The 21,304-nt window shown below is 51.6% G+C and overlaps 4 protein-coding genes across 4 annotated transcripts in view; 3 read left to right on the top strand and 1 right to left on the bottom strand.

The window, feature by feature from the left end:
* TGME49_242830 (XRN 5'-3' exonuclease N-terminus protein) overlaps positions 1-4,083 on the top strand; it is an 18,912-nt gene extending 14,829 nt beyond the window's left edge. Inside the window, exons 19-21 of the mRNA XM_002366762.2 lie at positions 107-475; positions 922-1,004; positions 1,810-4,083. Of these exons, the coding sequence (XP_002366803.1) occupies positions 107-475; positions 922-1,004; positions 1,810-3,135 (1,778 nt within the window). The 3' untranslated portion in view covers positions 3,136-4,083. The remainder of the gene's footprint in view (positions 1-106; positions 476-921; positions 1,005-1,809) is intronic.
* A 1,008-nt stretch (positions 4,084-5,091) lies between these two features.
* Positions 5,092-8,512, top strand: TGME49_242820 (hypothetical protein). Its single transcript, XM_002366761.2, has one exon. It carries the CDS (start codon positions 6,220-6,222, stop codon positions 6,820-6,822), a length of 603 nt encoding a protein of 200 aa, XP_002366802.1. The 5' UTR covers positions 5,092-6,219; the 3' UTR covers positions 6,823-8,512.
* Positions 8,513-11,155: 2,643 nt separating this feature from the next.
* On the bottom strand, positions 11,156-16,166 carry TGME49_242810 (hypothetical protein). Its single transcript, XM_002366760.2, has 4 exons — positions 13,428-16,166; positions 12,677-12,761; positions 12,446-12,529; positions 11,156-12,152 (listed from the first exon to the last, which is right to left on the bottom strand). The coding sequence occupies exons 1-4, from the start codon at positions 15,647-15,649 to the stop codon at positions 11,682-11,684; spliced, it is 2,862 nt and encodes a 953-aa protein (XP_002366801.1). The 5' UTR covers positions 15,650-16,166; the 3' UTR covers positions 11,156-11,681.
* A 239-nt stretch (positions 16,167-16,405) lies between these two features.
* On the top strand, positions 16,406-21,303 carry TGME49_242800 (ribosome biogenesis protein NSA2, putative). Its single transcript, XM_002366759.2, has 5 exons — positions 16,406-16,852; positions 17,391-17,746; positions 18,192-18,413; positions 18,517-18,582; positions 19,348-21,303. Exons 1-5 carry the CDS (start codon positions 16,782-16,784, stop codon positions 19,413-19,415), a joined length of 783 nt encoding a protein of 260 aa, XP_002366800.1. The 5' UTR covers positions 16,406-16,781; the 3' UTR covers positions 19,416-21,303.
* The last annotated feature ends 1 nt before the right edge of the window (position 21,304 follows it).

Below are 21,304 nucleotides of genomic sequence, written 5' to 3'. Positions count from 1 at the left end.
GTGGTGTCCGCGAGAAAGGAAACGGTTCTCAAATTCGTCTTTCTGTGGGTATCAGTCATTCTCCCGGGGGGCGTTTCTTTCGCGTTGAATGCCTGTTCATTTGCAGCTTTCTTCTCTCTCGTCTCAACTGTCTCTCGGCCTTCGGGAGTCGTGGAGGGCAAATGGACGTTGAAACTTTCGCTGGGGCAGCGCGTCGCGTACACCACACAGGCCGGGTGTATATACCAAGGAAGCAGAGGCACCGTCACAGGTCTCTGCTCGATCGACGGCTCAGTGCCTTTCCGCCTCTCGGGAGACACTGCGCTGCAAGCGAGCGTGAGCGTCACCTCTCAAGCTTGTCGGCAAAAAGCGAGAGGAAGAAACGGCCGCAAAGTGGAGCCTTGGGCATGGTGGGAAGAAGCCGAAGTCGCCGCAGCTCTTCAGGGAATTCTGCAAGACATCGTCGTCGAGGTACTCCTTGACCAAGTGCAACTCGGTGAGAAAGAAGGATTCGAATCCGGACCCGCTTGTTTAAAAACAGACAGCGCGCCTTCTATGAAGATGCAGAGGATGCGAAAAGGACCACTGTGGGTGTTTTTCCGGTCGGAAGAAACAGGGGGTGGCGGGAGGCGCTGGTGGATGTGAAAGCGTACGCTAAGTCGATGAAGATGCACTTCCTTCCGAAAAGACTCTTCCTCGACTCCATGCCAATACATGTCTCATCTTCACCAAGTACATGGATGTCTCTGTGGACGTCTGCAAAGGCAGCGTTGACGCGGTTTGTAGAGAGCAGAGTGAAAAGAGTGAAGAGTGGACCTACGACGAGTGGAGAATCGATTTCTCTGCCGTGGTGCAGCTTTTGCAGGTTTCCTCGGTTTCCGGGCGTATTCCAGAGGTCTTTCTTCTTTTTTCGTCTTTCCCTGTCTTTCCTGTTTACTGCAGGCGCTCAAAACATGGACGGCAGATGCTCTTCGCTTCGGTTAATTCGCGTCCCGTGCATTGAGCTGTTCCCTCTCGTCAGCCGTGTAAGTGCAAGAAAGATTTTTCTCGGCGCAGGAACGCTGCCTGCCCCTCCGGAAGAAGAGGCCTTTGCACATGCATCGCGCCGCTTCTTCGCGGATCGACTTCAATCGAAGGATACCATCACTCTAATAGAAAAATAATTTCCTGTCCACTGGGGGTCCAGCCGTACTTTGCCAGGAAGTCTGAAGGCGAGAGGAGACCGGGATGTGCATGTTTCGACTTTGTGAAGATCGGGGAACTTGTTCGAGCTACCGGACCCTAATTCAACTACGGGAATACCTAACCATAATTCAGGAATCCGAATTAAATCAACTCTTCCACTTAAATATATTTGCCGAGAGATGACCGGCACAGAGGAGACACCTTGATGGCACCCTTGGTTCTGTGTCGTACCTGCGTGGTATCTTCTAGCATTCCGTGTACGGTTAAAAGTATTTCTTCCTCGACTTCTATAAACGACGAGAGACACGATTTCGAAATGCATTCGCTGGATGCGTTCTTCTTCCACTTTTTTTCAATCTCGCGGGGCGTATGCCTGTGGATTTCTGAGTCGGTACACCACATGCTTTGAGTTTTTGTGTTCGTGCCCGTAATCAGAACCTCGCACGTCCTCTTCTGTGGCATGCGCCCAATGTCTCCATATATATATATAGTTATATAAATATATATCTATATATATATATTTATATAAATATATATCTTTATATATATTTATAATTGTTTGTAAATACATATACATACACGCATTGACATGTGTGTGTCTCAGAAATCCTGCACTGCTGCGGAGTTCTGCACCTGTTTTTTCAGGTTTCCCCGGCTGGCGACGGGGGATCTCGCGGCGCTCGTGCAGAGACGGCTGTGGAGCGTCAGGCTGCTTCGAGTGTCTCTTCGACGGCGTCTCCTTTGTTGCCGAGTCCAGGTCCGAAAGAGGCGTTGCTCTGCCGGCCTGCCACCGCTTCTGAAGTTCCGCGAGCGGAGGCTCAGGGTCTAGGTTTGCTTCCCAGTCCGGTCGCCAATGGCGGAGGCCGAGGAGTACCCGCGGGCATTTCCTCTGGAGGCGACTCGCGTCTGTCGTTTTCTTCGAGTCAGAGCCAGCCTTTGCTGCAGATTCTTCGCCGAGGCCCTCAAGCGGCGGGGCAGACGGCACTGAGAACGGAGGCAGGTAAGAGCGCCTCTGTTGGGGTCGCGTCCGCAGACTCACACGAGAGGAGTGGATTCTCCGCCGCGCAGCCAGCGGCTCAGCAGCACGCAACGCAGCATGTGAAGCAGCTTTTAGGCTTGAAGACAGGCGCGTCTTCTGGAGGGCCTTGGCAGGCGATGCCGCAGTCCAGGCTTCCTGACGGGATCGCACCGACCGTACCTTTGGGTGGACAGGGTGGAAACCGCGTCGGCGCGGCGCACTGTACGAGGGACGAACCAGACAAGGTTCCTCAGAACAACGTCTCGCAGAACGCAAACATCACTTCGCTCATCAAGCAGTTGATGACTCGAGACACTCCACAGTTGCAGCGTGCTACGGAAGAAACCGCGGCTCAGTCTCTCGTGCACTCGCAGCCACACCGAACACCGGTAGAAAGCTTGCATGTCAGTCAGACGCCGAGGGTGGACGTCGCACCCGCTCCTCAACACAATTCTGAAACCTCAACCGATCCCGCGACGAAAACGTTCGCCTCGAGAATTCTTGTCGAGTCGCGAGCGCCGAGCGCGTCGCCAGTCACGCCAGTCACCGCTGGCCCGACCGGCGGAGCATCGCCTGCCATGGCGCAACAAGGTCGAAATTTGCTCGAGTTGCTGAAGGGACGGGAGCTTTTGCAAGCAAATCTGCCACGGAGTTCGCGAGACAATCGAGAGGAACAGACAGCAGGCGGATGCGCGCGTAGCGAAAGCCACAGAAATCTGTGTTTGGACGATGATGACGATGAAGAAGTTTTGCTGCGCACAAGTGTGCTGCCGCGTCGTCCCGCCGTTTCGGGAGTACGCAGACCCGGCGTAGGGAACGGCGCGGAAACGAGTGGTTCGCGCAGTGCAGCGAAATCCGAAACTGGCGGTCGAAACAGTGCGGTTTCCACGGGGAAAGAACGCGGTTCTGCTGGTCGGGGAGCAAATGACTTCCGCGGATCGCAGAGACGCTAAAGAGTTGCGGACCGCAACTGCCCACAGAAGTCTGTTGATAGTTTGGAGATGCGCGGGACCGGCTTGCTCGGGATCTGGCGAGTTCCAGGCTGCAGAGGTCCACAGGAAAGAACTTTTGTCCTGTCAAGCAGTGGATGTGCCATTTCAAGGAGCTGGAGCTGAAAGGGTGGAGGGGAACGAGCGAAACAAGAGGGAGAGGGAAGTGCCGCGTGTTGGAAGCGTTTGTGACGATTTCAGTATCCGGAAACGTAGAATTTCTCAAGATGGAATATGCGTTCCCAGTGCGGGTCAGATTACACTCTTCTGTCTCCAATTTTTAAGCTGCATGTGCGTGATTTGAGGGAACAGACCCTGTATTTCGCATTTCACTTTGTGTGTGTTGAAATCCACCTTTCCCCAAGAAGAAAAGTATCGGCGATGACTGGCGTTGCTGCAACCACAGACAGCTAATCTTGGTTTGATTCCTGCCTTTTCTCTGGTAGTACCTGACACGCAGAGCATTACATGTCTAGACGAGTCACTGCTTCAGAACGTACTCCTTTTTTGCACGGGCTGTTTTGGTGCGACAGAAAAACACAGTCGGTTTGAAGTCGGAACAACTCGACGGTGAATCTGTGGGTCGGCTTCCGCATTCTTGTGTATTTCAACTCGCGTGGGTCGAGGATTTTCAGGGAATTAGGGCAGCATATCATAATCTCTTCCTGGAGATTTCCTACGTTCCGTGAGGACTGTACAACTGGAGTTTTCGTTTGGGAAATGCCACGCGGTTGTCTGTTTTACTTCCATCAGCGAAGAACCCTCCATGATTCAGTCACACGTCGCGATGCCGGCACGGACCTGTTAGCTGCCCATCTGCTATGATGCTAGTTTCACCGTGCAAATAAGGGAGGTAAAGTGGTGTCTTGTCTGCATGGCTTCGCCACGTTAACATCAGCTGCGGGAGTCGCCAGTCCACAAACGGGAGCATTCAGCTGTGGATCGCTCCCGTGGGTGGCTTAAAAAAGCAATTTGTGTAGTTCTCGAACAAGAGAAAGATGCCAGATTATCTACCTTCCCTTGTATCAATGATACACACTTGAACACATGTACCCTGCCGATGTAGCCTCTGTCGTCGTCCCTGGTTCCCATGAAGCGCCCCAGATACCTTTTGGACACGACACAGCATGTCAACAACCGTCGACCAGAGCAGATGCCAACGCTCACCATATGTAGTGTATTGTGGGGACTGCTGTTTCGTTTTATGACAGATATCCCTTGACGACAAAATGCCGAGACACCGAGAGTTGTCACGAATGCTGAGTGTTTGTGAGGGGGCTGAGCCAACAAGATGTACCACAAGGAATCATTTTGTTCGGAACGATGGTTCACCATCTGCTGTACTACGTGAGCTGGCTTACGGATGTCCGGTGACACTTTCTCTCCCAGCCGCCTTTCGAATGGTGTGAATGTGTGCACTGGGACTCTAACGTTGATGGCCATGGATTCAGTGTTCGCGCCTATGTGGCGCTTATTTGCGATTCGGCCTTCCAGCGTCAACCTCAGATTCGAGTTCTGCATACCCGAATCTCAGATTGCCATTCTTCAACACTTCATGACTCAGAGTGCATCCGTAGATGGTTTATCACTTGGATGAACTTCTTCCCAATTCAGGATGCACTCTGTAGACCTCACTGCCGCTTCACCATAACGAATCATTCGACTAATCAAAAAAACTACGTGCACGTGTCAATGTATCATGGCGACAAAACAGGAAAAACTCGTGCGATCGAAGCCGTGCAGTACGGTGCCTCGCCAAAGCGCTACACAAGCAACTGAAGTTTCTATCTGCGAACCGTTTTAGATCGGTTGGTCCAGACTATCAGAACTAATCTTGATTAATTTTGCCAAAGAACACGAGGTTGAACTGTGGGATAGTGTCAGTGCCCACGATAGAGCACCGGGTTGGATACCCAGGGAATTGTGCATTCATTGATTAGAATCATAGTTCAATATCTTACGCATGCAGTACCAATCAGACCACAGCTGAATCTATACGCCGTCTTCCACACTGTAAAAAGTGGAACATCGCTAGGCTGTTATTCAGTCACTCACCAACACTTTGGTAGAGACACCCCGATGCAGAGCCTGATGACGGTTGCGAGTGCGACATTAAGGAAATGCCGCTTCACAGGCGAGATCTAACCCTTCATGTTATCACTTCCCTGAAAACGTACAAATCTCTCACACTAGAACCATAGAAAAAAATCAAAGCAGAAAGAAACTGGTCCTCTGAAAGGCCCACGGGGCGCTCTGAGAGCAACCGCGACGAAGGGGGACCGGGCGGGAGTGACAGTTCCTTTTGAAAACGGTTGGCAAAAGCCTGCTTCTCCCATTAATTGGTAAGCACGGAAGCCGCACATCAACTTTTTCAATTGGGTGTCTACCATTAAAAACCAGAACATCCTTTAGTTTCCGCCTATCATGGTGCTTTAATACGAGACATCAAACTAGACAGCTGGCCGACGAGCTACTCGCGCTAGGCATTGACACTTTGAGAAAAGTTGGTGCTATTTCCACCGTGGTTCTGTTTCCAAGCAAAACTATTGAAATCCAAGTGTTGAAGATTTTCTGTCTGAGAAAATTTTGAATCGTGCTTCTCTGTCAGATCCCTGCATTCAACGCCTGCTGTGCTAGGTCGACACCTCGCGCTGCGTAGCAATGCTAGGACGCTAGTTGTTGGTCGCGTTTCTGTTCCTTGCGAATTTGTGTGAGTCTCGCTCTGTCCGACAGAGCGCACAGAAAAATCCCCGATTTAACAGTGTTCTGCAGCCACGAATCCCCAGTCGTTGAGGGAGACTACTGGAAAGAAGGCCTACCGGTGACGAGAAACAGCCTTCCGTCAGTAAGGTCACTATGGAGTAGACAGTTGCCGACTTTGTGTGTGATCCTTGAACAAAGGGAGTTTGTAGTATCCTGTAAACCGAGAGAAAGCGTATGATACCTTACAGAGAGAGTGTGTTACCCTTCAATCCGCGAAAGTGTGTCTTGTCGTTTAACCCCCGATGATGCGTATTATCTTTTGAACCGAGAGTGCGTATTATTACAATGCGTTCGTTCGTCGTTTTGCTGGTTGCCCTAGCCTGGCAAATTATCAGGGAAGATTTCCCGCCAAACCCGACACCCGTCGTGCTTTCGTGTTCAGCCGTGCGCCTGTTCAAAGCTGCTCAGATTCTGAGTGGCGTCTTGGAAGCCTCTAATGCTGCACAGCAGCTCGGGGCACAGCCTGGACAAGCTGCAGGTGGTCTGCCTTTGCTCGTCCACCAGCCAGAGGCGGCGACGACACAAGGGGGAGATGACGATGACGAAGAAGAGGGCAACGGGAGGAAAAAAGCTGCAGACGTTGTGAGAGCTGTAGGGAATGTCGCGTCAACCGTTGCAAGCGGGTTTGGACTGGGTGGCCTTGTCGGCGGAGCAACAAACTTGCTCGCGAATGCCGTCGCAGGGAAGCCGAAACGACCAAAAAGCGATGACGACGATGATGAAGAGGAGCACCAGCCAAAGTCGAAGAAAAAGAGAAAGAGAGATGATGATGAGGACGACGATGACGCTGACGATGATGGCAACGACGACGATGACGACGACCATAAGAAGAAAAAGAAGAAGAAAAAAGACGATGCTGACGATGACGGTGACGATTCCGATGAATAAGTCAGAAGCCGAGACAGCCGGCGATCTAACGGCTGCGAGAACGTACAGTCGGCACAGAATGATTTCGAGAGATGCACCAAAAAAGAAAGTTTTGAATTTCAAATCTTCAAACGCTTGCCCCCTCGGATAAGCGAAAAATCCTCTCGCTTGGAGAAATTGTGTCTTTCTGAAAACAAGGAAAGATCCCGACTTGTCTCTACTTCATTTGCACAAATAAAGCAGATGCGCCGGCATCGCGTTTGCTCGCAAAAATACGCACAACAGCCTCTCTGCGAGATTCGGATTGTGTGTCCAGAACTGTCTGGAATCTCAGCCGAACAAGCGAGGTTTACTCTTCGGGAAAATGACGTCCTCAGAGCGTTCAGGAATCTTACGTCTTCGCTTCTGTATGCAGGATTATGTGACTTGTGAGTTCGAGGGAGACGCCGCTTCCTCCCAGCAATACTTTTGTCGACTTTTGCAGTGAAATGAAAGTGAAGCACGAAAAACTTTGTCGCTAGTTGATAGGGTGCAACACCGCCCTAACTAGCTATTGGTCTGAGAGAGCACAGATCGAAAGATGAAATGGTGCCGACCCAGGGACTTCATTATCCGAGGTCTTTCGTGCCTTCATTTGATGAATTGTTGCCTCACTTTTTACGTAATTGGTCACCCACGGAGGCATAACGGCACGGTGTTCTCTTTATCAATCGGCGGAAATATCGAAGGTCAGGACTGGAACTACAAGTGCGACAGAAGGACAGCAAAAAAATACAACGCTGTGCTTTCGGGTGAATGGGAAATTAGACAAGGCTGCAACTGCGCCGCTTTGGGGTAGGAGAATGTACTTGCACGGTCAGAAAGAAACTATTGGCTTCATTCCATCATTTTTGCCGCTGCATCCAGATCAGTAAGTACGTCGCATGCCACCTATGATATTCTCAGGAAGAGACGCTTTTTTAAAGATCGGAAGTGGAAAGGCCCGATATTCGAGAGCCGAGTCAATGACAATGCGTCAAGGTGTGGTCATTCGGGCGTTTCAACACAAAGTTACTCCAGTCGGTGGTGTTTAAATTCCTATGTTGATCGTCTTCTGCAGTTGGCACTGCTTGTCGCGATGTGCTGATGTTTCTTTTGGGCAGCAAAAGTCAAAAACAGATCTCACAGAAAATGAGGGAATTCCGAGGTCTTCCTTTGTGCTTGGAAGAATCGGATTCGTTCAAAAGGCCGCATATCTTAAGTCCAGCTGGCGTCTGCGGTCGGTGTATCAGGCGTTGGGTAATATTCCACCCGCGCCGTAACAGTACAGCTGCTCTGAATAAGAACGGCGTTAAAATCGACAGCCAAGACTGGGACTACAAGTGCTACAGAAAGGCACTTTCGTGCCGCTGCAGATACTGACAACTCGCCTCTGTGGCGGGCCTTCGTGCATACCATTGTGATGTGACAGTTCCTTTGTGCATAGCATCACAATGGTGGTAGGCAGGTAGAACCTGCTAATGCAAGGAGCGATCAAAAGTCGCTTCATTGAATCCGTCTGTCCTGAGAAAGTGGAGACAGTGTTTCCCGGTCTCGATCGGCGACCAGTAACATTCTTAGAGAAGACTGATTACCGGTCACTCCTACTGCAGCGTCGGATCAAACGCCCGGCAGTCCTATTAAGCCTCTTCTTCCAAGTGGAGTCAAGGAAGCCTGAATTTCACGATTGACTTTTAGCCGCTAGTACACAGTCACCCAAAATACACATACCTATCGCAGGTTCGGTCTAATGCCCCGTTATGCTAGAGAGATTACATGGCTTCAGGTTTTTTGAGATCATGCTCACGACGGAAAGATGTGCTTCAAAGAAAAGGGATGTTTATCCGGGAAGTTCATTCGGGAAAGGCGAGTTGCTACCGGGCGCTCTCAGGAAAGGTTGGTCAGGGGCTAGGACAAAGCGTAACACACTCCATAATATGCTTCGTATGAATGAACGTCTGATATCAGATGGTCCAGCTTCCAACAAGGGAAGGGGGGTCGCAGAGCGATTCGCTGAACTTCATTCCTGAAAAACAAGGGAGACAGTCCAAAACTTCATGGAACGTAACAGAAAAATGTTCCTGCAGTCTCGTAGACAACGTGACATCTACGCTTTGGTGGGTGTCCCTCTGTACACCGTTGCCAGAGACAGCTGGATCGCGGTTCAGTTACGTAGTTTTTCAGACTCACTGCTTACCGGCAAAAACATCCTGCTTCCACCAGTTACCCTGCCTGTTCAAGTGTTGCAGGAACCGGATTCTTTTGCGTGAAAAAGGCACAAATGGCTTGCGGTGCGCCCAACAAAGAATGAACATAGCCAGACCGTGCACTGTGACGATCACATTGTAGGTGAACAGTTGCTGGATTTTCGTTTAAGCATCTGTCATTGGTACGGCTCAAGACGGCACAGCCTCTGAGTGACGACTTGTCCGAAGGCGATAATCTAGGTGGAAGATATGTGAAACGTTTGTATCACGAACTACAAAAAGAAAGGTAACACAGTGAATCGTTTTCTTGTTAAAAGTGGTGGACTGTCGAATAGTTGCCGCAGCACTGGAACCAGACAACAGACGCTTGACGTCTGCGAGTCTCAAAGGCGCTTTGCTTTTTCAGAAGAAGCGTTACTCTAGGAGAAACATGGTTACACTTTCATCGCATTCGTTTCTGTCCAGAATCAGTTCACGGGCACATTGGCTTCGTGCAACAGGAAGAGTCAACATGCCACGTAGCAGAAGTCGTGAGAGAACTACAGGAGATCCTGTATCTTTCGGTAACGAACCTAATTGATCGGGAGACCGCATGCGTTTTGTCATTTTACCATCGCATCTTCTGTGAAACTCCTGAGAGCGCGTTTCATTCCTGGTATCGCCGGAGAATACGCGGCGGTTCTATGGTTTAACCTCTACTGCCGGATTTTCCGTGGGGTTATGTTAGGTCCCACTGCAGGTGCAGGTAAGAAGATTAACATAATACTCATCCTAAACTCCTTTTCTTGCCTTTGCGTGGACTGGAATTTCTTGTGATGACGATAACAATCCCAGTTCTTTGAACCGGAATATCCCTGTTGCACTGCCACTTGGTGTTCCATTGCCACATGAAATCAATGATGAAAAAGTTTCAGCTACAGACGACGCGGCTGTCCACCGCTTTACCCCGATTTTCTGGGGGAGGGATATGAGCAGGAAAATCCATCTCCGTCCCTCAAGTCGAACTACCACTCTGAACCACCGTTAACATTGCGAGAGTTAAGCTGCAGAAAGGGGAGTGTAAGTCGAAAGAGGGATTTTTAGGGAATGAAACTGGCTTTCTTTCGACCCTGCGACTTAAAACAACGACGCCTCTAAACACTCTGTACATGCACGACGACACTACGCAGGTCTTTCAAGACGGTACGTTCGCAAACTATGGTGGGTCGTCGTAGTACCGAGGGCAACAATGCCACCTTGCCGTCCGTTTCTGCTCCTTATCTCTGCTGATTGGTGCATTTTAAACTCCACCGACATGTTCCTGTGTGACAGGGAGCCTGCAGGGCATGTGAACGTCGAAAGGAGGGAGGGTGTCTCGGGGTGAAGTCTGCCAGGAGGTGCAAGTACGCTGTACAGAGGCCATCCGGTGAAAGACGTTTCAAAACGCGCTCTTCGGGCGGCCAAGACGTTAAGCGCACCACGTATCGTGGCAGTCAGCGTATCTTTGACAAGCCAACATTTGAGTGCACGCTGTCACCCCTGGGACGCAAAGCGTACAGCAGTGGTGAACGCGTTAATCACTTTGGAGCTCTGGCGCCCGTGCTTCGTTCTGTCTCCAGAGCACAGTGAAGTATTCTTGCTTTTTCTTGCACAGACTGCCTGTCCCGTTAACCACAAACGCCCACGGATCCTTGCTCTATTCCATCCTCCAGACTCCTTCCCCGCCGAGAGTCTTCACGTACGTGTCAAGGATAACGCGTTCTTCGGATATCTTGTTGCCGGTGACCCTCCGGATCACGCTCAGTTGTTTTTCCACGGTTCTCGTTTTTGCTGCGACGCGACCATCCGAGGACAGACGATTCAAATGCCCGGAAGAGTTCCCCTGCAGAAGAGCGCCCCGTGGTTGCTTCTCCCGAGCAGGCAGTGTTCCAACATGGTTCTAGGAACGCATATCAAACATCTCGTTTTTGTGTTGCACCATAGTTCTTGTCATCAATCGACTGTTCAAAAGACGTTTCAAGCACCCGTTTCACTGGAACTCAGCAGTTTAGGTAGAAAGTCTGCTTTCCGTTGACCTATGATCTTTCAAAACGAAAGGAATAGCATCAAGAGCCGCGCTCCGCAGCTAGGATTGTTCTAGGAATGGAGTCGCTGCGAGTCTGGAAACCCATTCCAAGTTCACGGTGTAAGGACACCACGTCTTTGTAAACGGAGACGGAAAAAAACAGCAAAGCCTTCGAATCCACGCGCTTCCCGTGCATGTTGTGTCTTTACAAATCCACGTATGCTTCGACATGATTCTTGAGAACCGCTCGAGAACGTGTTTTTCGACACACCACTGGAAGTTCCGCAGCTCCTGCGCCAGGAGCTACGCGGACCGCAAGTCCGAGGAAAGTTGGGGGGGGGGGGCCAGAATACCACACACCATGCGAAGGAAGTGATGTAAATGCTGCGAGACTGAACGCTGAGTTCTCGTCGCATCGGCGCCACTGAGCAATGCGCCATGAACGTTTCTGCATTGCATGCATGCGACAGACAGGTTTCTCCTTCGATTTCCACCGCGCAGCCGCTGTGCCAGACTGCGTTCTTCGATGCACGCGCGTTTTCGCGGATTTTTCCTGGAATCAACTTCCAGCACGAAGACTCGGCGACAGACACGCATGGGCAGTGCCGGCCTCAGTCTTCTCCATCAAACAGGCCGAACGAGGACAGGACTTCAGTCGCCTTTGTTTCGCCTCGTTCACTCGCAGCCTGACTAGCTGTCGTTTCAACCTGCTTCGGAGCCTCTTCGTTTCGCTCTCTTCTCTTCAAGTCCTCGTCTGTGTCTGCGTCTCGGCGCCACTGCACGGGACTCTCTACACAGAGCTCCTCACCGAGCTGGTCGCTCTGCTCCATTTCCTCTTCTCCCTCTTCTTCTCCGTCCTGCACATCTTCTCCGTCCTGCACATCTTCTCCGTCCTTCGTTACTTCTTCTGCCTTTGTTTCTTCTTCTGCCTTTGTTTTTTCTCGTTCTTCCTTCTCGCTTTCGCAGAGAGAGGCATGCATCCGAGCGCGGCTGGCGTGGTACAGGCGCGACGCCCGCAGAGAACACAGTTCCAGATTTGCTGTGGCGCCTACAGCGAACTCCCCGCGAGCGATTTCGAGGGACTGCAAACGCGAGAACAAGACAGAGAGGCTGAGAGTTTGGAGCTGCGAGAAACCAGGTATTCATCGCGAAGAGATGCTTCTCTTGGGAACACAGAAACCTCGCGCCGCCACTCCGCGTTGCAACATACAGCCAGAGAAGACACACCCTGAGAGGCGTTCCGGCTAAACGTTCTGCATGCTTTTGCCCGTAGCCTCTTTCTGACTCTCGCTGACCTAACTTGCCATCTGCAACTCGATGCATGCGTCTGGGGAAGCCTTTGCCGCGTCGCGACGCGAGCCGCCAGCATCGTTACCGTTTCTGCAAGAAGGTGAATGAAGTCGGCAGCAAACGACTGATCTCCTTTCGGCGAGACGCGGAGAACGGCTTTCATCAGATCCTGAAGGAAGAGAGAGAGAGAAGCAGTCCCCAGGATTCATGTTCGGATTTTCAAGAAACTCTCAACATGATTTGCTCGTGCGACTCGAAAGACGGCCTGAGATAAAACCGGGAAGAAGGCAAGAAAGTCTCGAGAAAAAGCTCTCACCAGAAGAAGCGCGTCTGCATTCTGCGTTCGAAAGTGATTGTCTTGCTGCAGTGCCCCCTGCCAGAGATGACGAAGAGTCTGCAAGCTGCGGAGAAAAGAGAAAAGCAGGGACAGACGGTTAGCGGCAGGAAAAAAGACTTCCGAAAAAGGGGGAAAAGGGTGAGAGAACAAGAAGAGGGAGGCAGGATGAGAAAGCGAAGGGAGACGAAACGACAGACTGAAAAAGAAGAAGACACACAAGAAAGAGAAGACGGAGAGATAAAAGACAACCACAGCTGAGCGAGAAGAGAGACAAGACAAAGAAGGACGAGAAGCAGGAGCAGAAGACTATACTGAGAGACGAAGAGCGACCCGTAAACAAGGGGTCACTTGGAGACTCGCTTTTCGAACTCAACATCTCGGACTACGAACTGCTGTCTGGAAGTGCGTTTGGCTTTCGCGTCTCCTCGGCACCGAAGAAGATTGACCTGGAATGAAATCCGAAACAGCGGCGCTTGAGACAGGCTCGGAGACTCGAATAGGAAACCCAGCAGATTTACATATGACACAAAACAATGTGAGGTTTTGGACTTCGGAGTGGCTTGCTTGTACCACAGACTACTGGCGACTTTTTATTGGATTCAGGAATCATTTGATGGGAGAAGAAGCGGGTCCCGTCTCCACGCTTCTCGTTGTGCGCGTCCTCGCTTCCAACGCGCTCCTCATTTCTTTTCTCTCTCTTGTTCTCCCTCTCTCTCGGGTGTATGCTTACCTCCGATCGCAGCACTTGGTGCTTGTGATGAGTTGCGCGATTTTTGCGATTCTCTCATTCACACATTTTCCGCCGAGTCCGACATCGTTCAGATCTCCACGCGACGCAGAGTGACGTACTGTGTTTGCCCACGAACAAGAGGAAGTCGACTTGTCTCCTTCACTGTTTCCAGCTTCCTCTTGCTCTTTCACTCCCTCTTCAGCCACCTGTGTACTTCTCTCTTGACCTCGTCCCTCTGCCTCTTCTGCTGCCTGTCGCACTGCTGTGTTTGTTCGATCCTTGCCCTTCGTTTCTCCTTCGTCTCTGTCTCCAGGAGATTCCTGTTCGTCTTTCTCGGCGAGAGAGAGGAGACGCTGAAGCCGAGTTTCAGCTGCGGGGTCTGTGCGGCGAATTCGAGAGAGCGAGAGAAAGAGAGAAAGAGAACATCGTTCAGTTTCTCTGGCGAGGAAGTGGAGAGAAGACGAAGCCGCAGAACGAGACGCCGAACAAGAGGACGAGGCAGTCTCCTTGGTGGAGAAAGGGGCTCTGCGACGGCCCTTTCTTTGCCCAGCTATGTTTGTTGCGCAGGTCGACGCATCATGCCTCATTTCTTCTGTCCATATCTCAGTCTTGCCTGCCTCTCTCCTGCTCACTCCTCCTGGATGCTCTTCTTCTTCCTCCGTTCTGCTCCCGGTCTGCCCTTGCTGGATGCTCCCTGAGGATCTCGTCGGCGTCTCCTCTTCCTCCGCAGCGCCTTCTCCGCGTCTTCCTGTCTCTTCTCTCTCCTCCTTTTCCTCCGTTTTCTCACTTTCTTCCTTCGCCTCGGTGAACCTGCATGCAAGCTCGCAGACGGAAGGCAGGGGCAGACGGACCGCGGCGCAGCTGTGGCGAAGGGCAGAGACAACGGCATGGGGGTGGGAGGCCGTGAACAGCCAGGCGAGTTGGACTCCCGAGACGCGAGGCGCGAGGCCCGCGCCGGTTTTCTCCTGGACGCGCAACAGAAGCGCCGCGAGGCGTCTCTGGAGCGCAGGCGCAACTTGGTCGACGTCTTCAATGAAGAGAGTCGCGCCTGGAAAACGTTTCCCTGAAGACAGCGGAGAAGCCGCAAGACGAGACGCCCGCGACGACGACACTGAAGGCGACGACAAGAGAGAACTGCAGGGAGAAGCTGAGGCGCCTGCAGCCGCGGAGACGGCGGTGGGGGCGAAGAGAGAGGGCGCCTTCCTTGACTCATTGGACAGAAGCAGAAGGAGAGACTTCAGAATCCGCCAGGCCTCTGGGGAGTAGCAGGCGATGTTCAGCGACGGACCGTGGAGTTGCGTGACGAAGCGATTGCGTCGAACGATCCACGCAGAAGCGGGAGTCGGAGCAGAGGCGGAAGGCGGCGAAGAAGCGAAGGCAGACGACGAGTTCATGCGTCTCTGTTCCGCGGTCCTCACCTTGCTTAGCGGCGACCCTGACGCGAGGAGATCAGAAACCTTCGCGTTGTAGAGACGAGAGAGAAAGAAGAACGCAGCTGCGTCGCGAGAAATACTCGGAACGCCGTGAAGCAACACTCGGGGCGGAGCGAGCGCGGGGCGGTCGCGGTCAAGTGTACGTACACCCGACACAGACACCGCCTCTTCCGGCGCGGGCGCCTCTCGGCTGATTTCGGGAGTTCTTCGGTGTCTCGTTGCAAGCTGTCTCAACTGGAAGCGGGAGCGTCTTTGGCTGGGGAAGGCGGAAAGGTGAGGCGCATGCAGACGGACAGCGAGGCCGGCGAAGAGCGACTTTGTCTCCTCTCCGTCTTCCGAAGGGCCAGACTGAGGGCAGGCTTCCCCCTCTGCTTCTTCGTCTTCTTCCTCAGCTCCCCCGCGAAGAAGCAAACTCTCGCCGTCCTCGCCAGAGGCGCAGCAGGGAGAGGAAGAAGCTGGCATTTCCCCAGCCTCCAGCCGCCCGCGTTCCTCTGCCTCTGCCGAGGACGACGAAGAAAACCGCGGAGCCGGACTGGAGCAGAGAGGAGAAAGAGAAGCCGAGGAAGAGCAGAGAGAAGTCGAGGAAGAGCAGAGAGAAGGCGAAGAAGAGGAAAAGGAAGATGTCAAGGGCGGAGAAGATGAAGAGGGAGAAGCTGAGGACGGAGGAGAAGCGATAGGAACGGGAGAAGAAGATCGGCCATTTCTGTAGAGCCGTTTGCGTTTGCGTGGAGGAGACGGCGAGGAAGAAGAGGGAGACACCTCGCCGGGACCGCGGCGTCTCTCCGTCATTGCGGACAGCTCAACGAGTCTTTCTTGCCGCGCGCAAGACAAGAAAGACGACGAGGAAAGAGAAGGTGAACAAGGAGAAGGCGAACAAGGAGAAGGCTGGAGGACTCTCAGTGCGGTTCTTTCAACTGGATTCGCTTGAGAACCTGGAGTTCAACAGGCGCGCAGAGACCGACTAGGCTGGCGAGGAGCTCCCGGCGCGCATCGACGGAGCTCTGCGAAACGAGGAGGTCATGCACAAGCGGGGAACGACGACGCGAGGCAGTGGGCGGAGAGAAAGCGAAGACAGTTGCCTGCAACTAGAGATCACAAGATACGCGCATCCATGCCAATTCTCTGTAAATCGAAGCGGGGGAACGTATCGCCCTCCTCAGGGAGAAGACACGCAAAGGGGGGAGGGACCTCTCCGGACGCAAGTGCGAGAGCAGCCGCAGGAGCGGAACGAAAAGGCGAGAGACTGAGGCCTCCTTCAGATCGCCAGAACCTCCATCACCTCTCCGGCAAAGGCGCGACAGTTCTCTTCATTCTTATACTCTCTCGGCTTTTCCTCTTTTTCTGGAAACCTTCGTTCGCCGCGGCGCCTTAGCAGATGCACACCCGGAAAAAGCGAAGGCGCCGCTGTGCGAGCACCGCGGTCCAGACCTGAGAAAAGAGACTTCTTTTTCGCGGCGCAGCTGTACGTACACTGGAACCCCCGGGCGCAGGGGGGAGACGAGCGGACGCGAGAAGGCGGAGTTTCGCGGCTCTTCGGCGTTTTCTGAAATTTCAAGAGAGTCGACACCTTGCTCAACCTTCGATCTTTGTCGCTAGAGGAGTCCAACTCGAGCCAGGAAATCCAGGTTTTCTGCTTATCTCTCACCCGCGAAAAATCGCCGTTTTGCGCTCTGTGGGATGGTGCCCAGCTGGGCATGCAAAGTCTTGAACATGTCGATTTGAGTCTCGACTTCCCAAAGTTTTTAGAGAATCTTTCCTCAAAGAAAGGCCAAAACCGACGCTCTGCAGGAAAGGCGACTTGCCGATCTCTCCGGCCGACTGCGAGAGCTGCAGGGCGCTGTCTCTCGTCCTTCTTCTGAATCCGTCCGCCGACGCTTCTCCGCGCTCTCTCCGGATCTCTGAAATTTACCTCTTTGCCAGCATGCCGCAGAACGAGTACATTGAGCTTCACCAAAAGCGCTTTGGACGACGTCTCGATCACCATGAGAGGCAGTAGGCAGGCTTGCTCTCCTTCTGACTCTTTTTCCTCTCCGTCTTCTCCTCCTTGTCCTCTTTCTTCTCCGTAAACGCTTCTTCTCGGTCAACTCCTCTTCAGGCAACTTCTTCCCCTCCTATAACTTCTTCTTCTCCTCTATCTTCTTCTTCTCGTCTTCTTCGGCTTCGTCCTCTTTTCTTCTTGTCCTTTCTTTCTTTTCTCTGTCGTATGCGGCTCTCTATCTTCTTCTGTCTTTTTTCCGACCTGCAGGCTGTTTCTTCTTCCCTTCCGCGTTGCTCTCTCACTTTTTTCTCTTTGTATGTTCTGCCTCGGTGTCTGTTTTTTCCTTTTGGTGTCGCTCCAGGCGTTGCTTGACCCATTTGCTCTCCTTCTTTATCCTGCCGACCATCCTCTTCCCTCCGCGCCTTCACTTGTTTTTTCTCCGCCTTCTCTCTCCTCGTGCTCTGTTCTTTGCCTTCGTTGTTCTTGTTGCTCGCCTCTTGTGCGTTAGAGTTTTTTCCTCTGTGTCCACCTTCCGATTTTTCTGCTTTCCAGACGCAAGAAGGCGGCGCGCGAGCCGCACAAGCTGTCCAAGCAGGCGCGTCGCCTCCGCGGCATCAAGTCCAAACTGTTCAACAAGAAACGCTACGTGGAGAAGGCGACGATGAAGAAGACTTTGAAGCACTTTGAGGAGAAAGACGCAAAGAGCGCGGAGCCGGAGCAGGCCCCAGACGGCGCCGTCCCCGCGTATCTCCTCGATCGTGAGGCGGTCAAACGCACCAAAGTCCTCAGCAACATGGTCAAGCAAAAACGCAAAGAGAAGGCGGGCAAATGGCAAGTGCCTCTGCCCAAGGTAAAGGCCATGACTGAGGACGAAATGTTCAAGGTCCTTCGCAGCGGCAAACGCAGAAGTGAGCAGAAGATCTGTTTGTCTTTCTGCACTCCACTCTCTCCTCTCTCCTCTCGCGTTGTCTCTCGCGTCTCTCTCTCGTCTCTCTCTCGCGTCCTCTCTCCTTTTCGTTCTCTCGACGATTCGCGCTGGCTGCCTCTCGACGCCGGTTTCTCGCTCTTGTTCGCTGTCTGTGTTTTCCTCGTCGATCTTCCTCTCCGAAAAAATGTCTTGCTCTGGCCTGTGCGGTTCCGCGACAGAGTGCGAGGCGGAGGAGGACTGAGCACAGGCCTGCGGCGCAGTCCTGGCTCTCTCTTTCGAACCGCTTTCTTTCCTTCTCGACTGAGAATACGCCACAGCTGTCTTCCCGGAGACTCTGCCTCTGTGTGCCTTTTTTTCCAGCGCTCCTCTCTCACCGGGTCTCCTCTCTCTTGACGTTTTTGTTTTTTCTCGGCTTTGACCTGCAGAGAAGGCGTGGAAGCGCGTAGTGAACAAGGTCTGCTTTGTCGGCGAGGATTTTACGCGGAAGCCTCCCAAGTTCGAGCGGTACATCCGGCCGACCGGCCTGCGCTTCAAGAAGGCGCATGTGACGCATCCTGAGCTGAAAACGACTTTCCACCTCGACATTGTCGGCGTCAAGAAGAATCCGCAGTCGCACCTCTACACTTCGCTCGGCGTCATCACCAAGGGTATGAAAAAACGAGTCAAGACGAGGAAAACGCCCGAGAAAACGGAGTGTACATCCACCGCGCAACTCGCAAAATGATGCTGTGCTGATGCTTGTCTTTCCAGGAACGATCATCGAAGTGAACGTCAGCGAGTTAGGCCTTGTGACCCAAACTGGCAAAGTCGTCTGGGGTGAGAACACACAAAAAATCATTTAGGAATGCATGCACAAGACACAGTTCAGCTCTGCCCAGACAAACATGCATGAAGACCTTTTCACTTCCCCACAGTTCATGCGTATAAGGAAAGTGCTCGACGTCTGTGATACGGAAGACCTCTACTTTCACATATATCGTTAGTATATATATATATATATATATGTATGTATATATATCGTATTTTATACATATATATATATATATATATAAACATATGCTTATGTGTATATATATTTACAGAATTGAAAATATAGGAATATGTGTGGGACGGATAATGCTACATGCATTCGTATCCATGATACAGAAAAGCTGTACTTGTGTACATCTGTATATATATGCATATGTACAGAGGCGCTCACATGTGAATGCGTGCGGTCGCCTGGGATACAAATATCGATTCATTGTTTACTGCCATGCAAATATCTATATGTATATCTATCTATCTATCTATCTATCTATATATATATATATATATATTATTGGACATATCTGTTTCATGTGACGCTGTATATGTAGTTGTCTGTAGGTTTAAGAGGAGAAGTGACTGTTTAATGAGTCTTTTCAGAAAGTTGGAGGGAGATGTGTAAGGGTGCTGGGCACAGGGAGCATTTCTGTGACTCGTACTTTGCTCTGTGTACATGTGCGTTTTGAACTTTTTCGATTTTCCATTTTTCACTGAAACCTTTACTGTGAGTCTGCAAGAGACATGTTGATTCTTCGACAAATTTTCTTTTTTCAGCAAAGTACGCGCAGGTGACGAACAACCCCGAGCTTGATGGATGCATCAACGCTGTTCTCCTCGTTTAGGCGTTGAATCTGCATGCGCCTTTCTTCTTGTTTCACTCCCTTTTCGTCTGGACGAACTTCTCCGGCCTCTGCCTTTCTCCTCACGCTCACACCTGACCATGCATATATCCATGTATAGATTTGCGTGTATGTGTGTTTGGAGACGGGAATGCTTCTTTGTATGGATTGTTTCGAGACTCCGTACCGCGGAGGAGCCTTCAGTCCTTCACTGTCTCTGATGATTTCGAGCATTTTCCTCGACTTTTCGCTTGCCGAACGACTGACGCTTGGTCGCTTGCGACAGGAAGCTCTGTGGGGAACTCTTTTTCTTTATCCTTCCTAGGTGCGTTTGCCCCTGCGACAGACTCGGATTCTCTCGTCGTCTCTTTGTAAAAAAACTGCTCTATATATACACATACACATGCACTAGTATCTGCTTGCGCCTTCCTGCCACCCCGAACACTCTAAACATACATGTACATGTACATGTATACGCATCTGTAAGCTATGCTTGCAGTTTGAGTATTTGTGCATCTTGATTGGTATTCGTATCGACTTGTATTTATATCGACGAGTGAGGTCAGTTCCGTTGTCGGACGCCTGGAGTGTCTCCTGTTTTTCGCCTGGAGATAGGACCGTTTTTGTGTTCGAGGCGTCATGGCATTCCGCGAAAGATTTTGTGTCGAGCTTTCGCTTTTTTGGGGAGGAGGGCGGGGGAATTCAACTTTACACTCGCACTCGCAACGTGGTTTCTCAGGCTGCTTGGCGCGTCCTTCCTTCGCGCGACTTGCGTTTTCGCCATTTTGAACGAAACTTGAGACTTTCTCCGGGACATTGCTTTCCCTGTCAAAAAATCTCTTTTTCTTTCCACGCGCGCACCCTCCTCGAACCGAGACAGAAAAGAGGATATTTGAAGAAAAGGATATTTCACGAAAAGGATGTCGTTTGCCTCTCGACTTTCTCAGAGAGAACGCTTGCTACATTTCGTTCGCCTCACACTTCTAATCCAGCCTTAGGCAAAGGCGAGATCTGAAAAGGAACCTAGAAGCTTTTTTCCGCATTCTCTTCGCACAGATTGCCAAGAAATTCTCATGCGACGTATATAGCCTGTGTCTTTCAAAACATTTTGCCTTCTCTAACCCAGGCAGAGAGAGACGGACCGAGGAGACACCCCCACCCCAGCTGGTTCTCTCACATGGAAAAGTATTCTTAAAATGAAAAAGAGTTCTTCCCTGTATCTGGTTTGCCTAGCGAAGCTCGGAGAAGCCGGCAGAACAGACCTCAGACCTGTTTTGATCGAAACAAGTACGGGTGTTCTCACAAATAGGTGGAGAGGAAGCTCGCTGTTTTCTCTGGATTGCTAACGCAGCACACAGAGAGGACAGGAGTTTGCGTTTTCAGACTACGCAGACAAGAAACGCCGCGAAGACAGAGAGTAGTCAGGTAGTCTGTCGAAGCAAGAGGACCTTTGAGATGACGCTTCCCAGAAAAAGCGGGTGAAAACACGCACACACGCGCATGCAGTTGCTTCTTCTCTTCCCTCGAACTGCTCCCACAATAAAGAGTTGCACAAAGTCGATGATGCTCGTTCGCAAGCACTGCGAGAAGCAGCTTTTCTCGAGAATCCTACATTTTTCTTCTGGCCCTAAAACCAAGGCGCGGACCATTCGGAGACATTCTGCTGTGAGGCAAAAGCGCGCGACGAGCAGAGAAAGCGCAGCATTTCAAAGAGAAAGAAAAGTCGGAGGAAAACCTGCAGACCTGCTTTGAAGCTGCTGCGCTCCCGAGCAAACTGCCGCATTGACGCAACAAACGGCGAAACCTCTCTTCTTCTTCGACCTCCTCCACAGGCAGAGCCATCGACAAATGCAGGCCTCCATCACACACAGATTCTTCTCTTTCTATACAGA

Source organism: Toxoplasma gondii, chromosome VI, assembly GCF_000006565.2.
Source record: "Toxoplasma gondii ME49 chromosome VI, whole genome shotgun sequence".
Lineage (NCBI taxonomy): Eukaryota > Apicomplexa > Conoidasida > Eucoccidiorida > Sarcocystidae > Toxoplasma > Toxoplasma gondii.
Note: the sequence above shows the minus strand (reverse complement) of the source record. Positions and strands in the feature narration are given on the sequence as shown.